The 7025-nt window shown below is 52.3% G+C and overlaps 1 protein-coding gene across 3 annotated transcripts in view; it reads left to right on the top strand.

Annotated features, from left to right (window-relative positions):
• The first annotated feature begins 4133 nt into the window (after positions 1 to 4133).
• LDLRAD3 (low density lipoprotein receptor class A domain containing 3) overlaps positions 4134 to 7025 on the top strand; it is a 117691-nt gene continuing 114799 nt past the window's right edge. For all 3 annotated transcript variants that reach the window (XM_074852542.1, XM_074852540.1, XM_074852539.1), the window contains exon 1: positions 4134 to 4210. In XM_074852542.1, coding sequence (XP_074708643.1) covers positions 4177 to 4210 — 34 coding nt within the window. In that variant the 5' untranslated portion in view covers positions 4134 to 4176. The remainder of the gene's footprint in view (positions 4211 to 7025) is intronic.

Genomic DNA, 7025 nt, shown 5'->3' with positions numbered 1-7025 from the left:
AGCACAGTAACATGGAGAGAGAACTTTATGCCAAAGCCACATATCCTCACACCTATTCTTCTACTGTCATCAGACACCCAAACTTTGACACACAGTTTGCTGAAAGAGCACCGGATTTGTTCACAGATTTGCCGCAAAGAAATTTCTAAGCAGGACAGAATACAGCTGTGATGTGGATGGAGACAAAGACTGCATACCTCTACACCTAATTCGGCACCCACACAAGACACTACTCACGCAGGGCACCCCCCAGCTCCTTAGTACTTCCATTACATCTGTCCCTACTTCAGCTTCTCTGAAGCCACCCGCAGCCTTCCTGTGGATGAGTGCGATTCCGTGAGCCATGTGGACACTGTCCTCACGTGCAGTTTTATTAAATGCTGTTTGATGTCAGGAGATTGGGATGTTTATAAATTAGAGGATTGATGATTTCATTTCAAGATAGGGCAGAAGGTGAAGCTGCATTTGGAAATTAAAATCCAGCAGCAAAATCCCACATCTTTTAGAGTAGTGAAGGAAGTGCCAGAAACTTTGGCTACTAGCAACTGTGCTAATATAAATGAGCCTTCTCTGACAAGCTTGGCTCTGAAGAAAATTTCCCTTTCTAGCCCTTGGCCATAGTGCACAAAGCTACAATAAGTGGCTTTCTCGTAATGGATCCTGCCAAGACCACAGGCCAAGCACAGCTATTCATTACTCCGGCATAATTTACTACGAAGCTAATAGAAGCAAGAAAATAATCTTTTTTTCAGAGTATATTCCTCGTTTGTTCTGATCATCAGCTGGTACCCTGCATTACTGGTAGTGATTCAGAATCCAGCCACATTCTGAGCAACCTGAAATTATTTATTTATCCTTGCAACATCTTTGTGGTGTAGATGGCCTGTAGTTTCACTGAGTCAAAGAATGGGTTGACAATAGCGACTTGCTCAAGGCCACACAAAGTCTGCAACAGAGCTGGGATCACATCTTCCTTCCAGGTACAAAACCAGAAATCCACCCCAGTGATACGAGGGCAGTTCATTCGAGATAAAGTGAATCAGAGTGCATATTGCTGACCTGAGGGCTGTGGTCCCGCTCAGTTACTGATACTCAGACCTCTTGTTTGCTGGCTAATCTCGTTTGAAGTTTGCTAGTGTTCACACACACCCACTTGGAACTGTCAGTGCAGATAGCTAGAAACAGGATTTAATCAGAATATAGGCTAGACTGTGGTGATCAACCACAGGGCTCAGCTACACTTGGCCAGCCCCTTTCATCCCTTTTTCCCCTTATTTTGCCATGGTTTTTTTTCCTCCTCAATCCACCTCAAACCATCCCTCTCCCCTCCTTTGGTCTTTGCCCTAAACATTGTACAATATGCCTTGCATGTTCCCGAAATGGTGTTCCCACCGCATCCCTTAATGTGTCCTGTACCACAAGCAATAACCACCTTTAGCTTGCAAGGCACCTGGGAGGCCGTGTCTTGGCTGACTTATCTTGGCAGGCTTCACACCAGGTAGCAAGGTCTAATCAGTTTTCTCTGCTTGGGAGAAGCCAATGTTGTGTGCTCCCTTTTCCCTGATGAGGTTACTGTCTTTGTTCTCCCTGCATCTTTGTGTTTACAGGGATTACACTTTTAATCACGTAAACCAGCACCCACAAGGTAACAAGGAATCACACTGGACCCTGTGCTGACTAAGAAACTGAAATGAATAAAATGCTTTTATGGCCTGAGAGCTTCCCACTTAATCTCTTAGTGAACTAGAAGATCTCGCTTCTTCCGCCAAGGAGGCACCCACCCACCTCGCATTGCCTCTTAACCACCAGGCAGGGTGAGGCAGCTGGAGCCCGCTGGGGTGGGTCAGCCGGGGTCATCACACTGGGAGCCCAGGCAGGAAGGGCAGCGGCTGGGGACCGGTGGCCTGGCAGGCGGAGGAAATTCCCACAGCCGCATCCCGCAGGGGTCAGAAACCACTCCTCCATCGCAAAGCCCCTGCTGGGAACTAGTTCCCAAGCTGAGTTCCACGTGGGAATTAGCTATCAGGAGTTAAAATACCGTTAAAGAACTAACAGAAGCTAAATCTAGATATCCAAATACAAGTCTTATTCTAAATAAAAAATTAAATTCATCCTTGCAAATGATGTGAAATCCTTATCAATAAATCTCCTCAAGCTCCTCTGACTATATTAAACATTAGTTGTAAGAATTCTGCTTGAAACAGTATTTTTGTTCAGATTAGCTGAGCACAGTTTTAGAAATCATTTGGCAGGTTTCTACTGTTCTAAACTGGGTTTAATTCTTAGCTAAAATACCTTCTGCACTAAGCCTTCCTCTTCAGCTATTAAATACATGCTGCAAGCTTTTTAGAGAGTCAAACTTTATTCTATACACATGCAGATCTACTTATGTACTTGACACACACACAGGGGAATACTTTACAACCAAAAGGTACCACTTAATGAACAGGCAGCGATTTTCCCATAAAAGCAGAATGGCTCATGCGGTAACGTGGGTTTCTTCACTCCTGGTCATTATATACTAAAAAATAATGTTCCCTAAAACAAGGCCTGCTCCTCCTGTGGCAGCCAAGCGGGATTAGGATTGGGCCCCTAGACTGAAAATGCAATTTAAGTTTTCTAAATGCTGGGCTTCAGAGCCTTACAAGGATATTAAATCCCACAGGCTAGTTCTGATTGACTGGCTATAATGAAAATGTCTCTTATCTTCCAATTAGGGAATGAAGATGAGAGGAGCATGCATGCATCAGAAAATGGAAAGAGAGGCTTTCTGAGGGCAACATACTCCTTCCTTATTGCAGAAGGGGCAGAGTGAGCATTTATGTGCCCCGTGAAGGTCCAGCCTGCCCGCAGGGGACCAGTCCTGACCCAGACTCTGCCAGGCGTCACTGAAGGGCTCCTGCCTGCTGCTACACAGCAAGAGGAGGGGTGGTTGTGTGACACGCTAATGCCGCCACAACCCTCCACTGTCCTCAGAACTGGCTGTAGGTGTCTGATGGGCAATGGATTTGAGAAAGATTATAGAGTCATAGAATGGTTTGGGTTGGAAGGGACCTTAAAGATCATCTAGTTCCGACCCCCCTGCCATGGGCAGGGCCACCTTCCGCTAGCCCAGGTTGCCCAAAGCCCCGTCCAACCTGGCCTTGAACCCTTCCAGGGAGGGGGCAGCCACAGCTTCTCTGGGCAACCTGTGCCAGGGCCTCACCACCCTCACACGGAAGAATTTCTTCCTGATAGCTAATGTCAATCTGCCCTCTGTCAGTTTAAAACCGTTACCCCTCTTCCTGTCCCTACACCCCCTGATCAAGAGTCCCTCCCCCCTTTCCTGTAGCCCCTTTAAGCCCTGGGAGGCCGCTCTAAGGTCTCCCCGGAGCCTTCTCTTCTCCAGCTGAACCCCCCCAACTCTCTCAGCCTGTCCTCACAGGGGGGTGCTCCAGCCCCCCGAGCATCTTCGTGGCCTCCTCTGGCCCCGCTCGAGCAGGTCCGTGTCCTTCTGATGTTGGTGCCCCCAGAGCTGGACCCAGCACTGCAGGGGGGTCTCACAGAGCGGAGCAGAGGGGGAGAATCCCCCCCTCACCCTGCTGCCCACACTGCTCTGGATGCAGCCCAGCACACGGGTGGCTTTCTGGGCTGCGAGCGCACATTGCTGGCTCACAGTCACTTTTCCACCCACTACTACCCCCAAGTCCTTCTCCTCGGGGCTGCTCTCCATCCACTCCTCACCCAGCCTGTGTTTGTGCCCGGGATTGCCCCGACCCATGTGCAGGCCGGCGGCTCGCCAGACCCCGCCGATGGTCGCCAGCAACATCCTCCCTCCCGGTGCCAGCCGGGCAGGACCCGGCCCCGCGCGCGGCGGGTCCCGGCGGCGCTTCCCCGGCAGTGCGGGCGGGCAGCCAGGCCGGCGGGCCCGGGACATGACCCCCGCCGGCCCCTCAGCGGCGCCCCGAGCCCCGGCGCCGGCCCCGCCTGGGCGGAGGGGTGCGGCGGGCCCCGGCGGGCCGGGCGGGCCGGGGCAGCGGCGGCGGGTGGGCACGGCCGAGGACCAGCGGGGCGGGGCGGCGGCGGGCACCGCCCTCGGGCCCTCCCCCCCCGCCCCGCCGCCCCCGGCCGCAGGCTCCGCCGGGGCCGGACTGGCGGAGCAGCCCCGAAGTTTGCGGAGCGGCCGGCGGCGGGGCCATGTGGCTGCTGTGGCTGCTGCTGGGCTCGGCGGGTGAGTGCGGGCGGCGGCGGCGCCGCCCGGGGGCGGGGGGCGTAGCTCCGCTCGGCGGAGGAGGGCGCCGGGGCCTCCCTGCCGCCGCTCCGCGGCTCGCTGCGGGCCGGGCCGGGGGCGCAGCCGGCCTCCCCTCCGCTCCTCTCCCCTCCCTTCCCGCGGCGGCCGGGCGCGGGGCACCGCCTGCTCCGCGGCTCGCTGGGCGGCCCGGCCGGGGAGGGGAGGGGATGCCCGCGGTGGGGGCGGGCGCGCGTCCCCGTCCCCTCCCGCCCTCCCCGCAGGGCGTGCTCGGGGTGGTCCTGCCGCCGCCGGCGGGGCGGGGGGGGCGTGGGGCCGGCGGGGGGCCCGGCGCCCGCAGGGGGTTGGCGGGGCCGGGGCGGCCCTTGGGGTCGGGCGCCCCTGGGCCGAGCCGGGCGTCGAAGCCGCCGCCGGGCCGAAGGGGCCGCGGCCCCGCTGGTGGCGGCCGGACCGGGCCCGTGTCGCTGCCCGGGCCGCAGGGGGCCGCGGCGGTGCCCTGGCCCGGGGCAGGCGGGCGCCGGGCCCCCAGGTGAAGCCCCCGGGCGCTGCCCGGCCCCGCTCGGGGCGGTGCAGGGGGATTTCCTAGTTTTTCCTCCCATGCATCTTTGTAGAAACTCTTTTTCCCTCTCCACGGTCGGCATATGTCTGTCAGAGTCGGCGAGTTGATGATGTTTTGTGCAGCTTTGCTGCAGGTGTGAATTATTTCTGCAACATGATCTTAGCGGGCGCCTTTCCAGGCCGTGTCAGGGGCCCGGCTGCGCTGCGGCGGCTGCTTCCAAGTCGCGCCTTGGCGATGAAGTGATGACACGCAGTGGGTAAAGCCCAGATTATCAAGTTCAACTTAGTTTTTTTCTTTTTTTTTTTTTTTTTTTTCCGAAGAATATTTGTTGTCATGAAGAACCGATAAGTTTCACAGCTTCCGCGATATAAGTTTGTTTCCAGTTTGGTGTAGATGGGTGGGAAGAGGCGAAGCGTGATAGGACTGACACTGGGTTGAAATGACATAACTGCAAACTTCAGCTGCAACACTTGTAAGTCTTGTGTAGGTTTGGGTGTCTTTGCAAAACTACTTCAGCAGTTCCCTTTTTGGAAAGCTTCAGGCAAAGCTCAGGTTAGTTTATCTGGATTGTGTTGCCTTCTTCCTTATTAATTTCCATTTTACTGCAGTCATGTTGCCAAGATTTCAACTAACTACTCCTAGCAAGGTACATATTTCCATGTGTTGAATGTATTTGCTTGTAATATCACCCTTAGATTAACACGGAGGGTTCCATGCTACAAGACGCTGATCTTTACACATGAAGATCTCGCAGCCACCCACACCCCGTGCTCTTGCTCCACCTTGGCCTGGGGGCAGTAACCAAGAAGACCTGTTTCTCATCTGGAAGTTAGTACTTCAGCTTTTCCACTGCAAACTGCCATTCTTGCACAACACTTACCCTGCAGTTATTTAACCAGAGGCTCTGGCTTACTTTGGGGCAGATTCAAAGAGCTTTCTGAAACATTTTTTTTTTTTTTTTAGATGTGCTCTGTTTTTCCTTTGAAGAATAAAGTATGGGGTCTTTGGGGATTTGTTTTTTAAATGCTGCTTCCTCTGTATATTTTGGCACCCCTGCAAGCTTCCCACAGGGAGAATTAGTTTGTCTCTGCCTAGCCTTCACTGTGTTTTGAATTTTAGTTCTGGTAACTCCTGAAAATATTTCTTTTCCTACTGAGTCTTTTTTGGGTACAGATGGGAAACCTTGAAACCCTGGGGATCAATTTCAGTTAACAGAAAATAAACACTGTATAGCTCTGTCTAAACAGTTGTTCTGTTAGCATGCAGCAGTAACTGTTGCCTTGGATTGTGTCGGTAAAGATTTGCAAGACAAAGTTTGATCTTTTATTTGCATCTTTATTCTTAGTATTAGAGTTGGATCAAATAGTGCTTTTGATCCTGAAGGACCTTATCTGCATGGGAAAGGTTTTATCTTATTATGATATATAGTGTGAACTTACACCAGGCTGTTTTAATATCAGTTTTTCATTGCAACTGATAATTGATAGAGACTGTTGCTCTGAAGCTTCAACCTCTCTTCCCCGCACAGGAGTCCCGGATTCCTTTGCTTTCCTTTTCCGGTCCCCGCCTCACTTCAAGTCTCATCAGGCTCTCTGCCGTGTGCACACACACACACACCCAGTCCCTCCTCTCCTTGCTGTTGCTGGTGTAAGCAGGTCGTGCTCAGCTCTGGTCCCCTCCTGCTGCCCTGCGTGTGCCGTGCTCTAGCCCAGCTCCCAGCATGGTGCTTCGCTCGCTGGCAGCCCAGGAGGTCCTGCAAGGATCCCACTTACCAGCTTCGGCTGTAGCAGCATCACTGGGTGAAGTTAATGGAGAAGGTTTGTTAGTTAGAAAACATCTATGTTTATCTTCTTCCACAGTTTGTATTACTTAAGTAATGCAAGCTGAGCCACACACGGTTACAGGGAGTTTACGAAAGGATTGCTTCAGAGAATTGCAAGTGCACTATAGCTGAACAAACCAATGAAATGTAAACAGTCCCCTACTTTCTGTAATCCTGACTACCACTGGGCTGTATCGTCAAGGCAATTTTTTTTTTATTCAAAGAAAGCTAAATCTACTGAATATATTTTGAACATAGATTTATGTAATTTTTTCTTCAACCTGTATATTGTCCATTAAGGAGAGAAATGATGGCAGGAGTCATAAATATTTAGCTGAATAAACTGCTTTTAAAAAGCATGATTACAAAGTGAGCGGAAAAGGAAGATTATGTTTTTTCTGACAACTACAAACCTT

This window comes from Strix uralensis, chromosome 29 (assembly GCF_047716275.1).
Source record: "Strix uralensis isolate ZFMK-TIS-50842 chromosome 29, bStrUra1, whole genome shotgun sequence".
In the NCBI taxonomy this organism is placed as follows: Eukaryota; Metazoa; Chordata; class Aves; order Strigiformes; family Strigidae; genus Strix; species Strix uralensis.
Note: the sequence above shows the minus strand (reverse complement) of the source record. Positions and strands in the feature narration are given on the sequence as shown.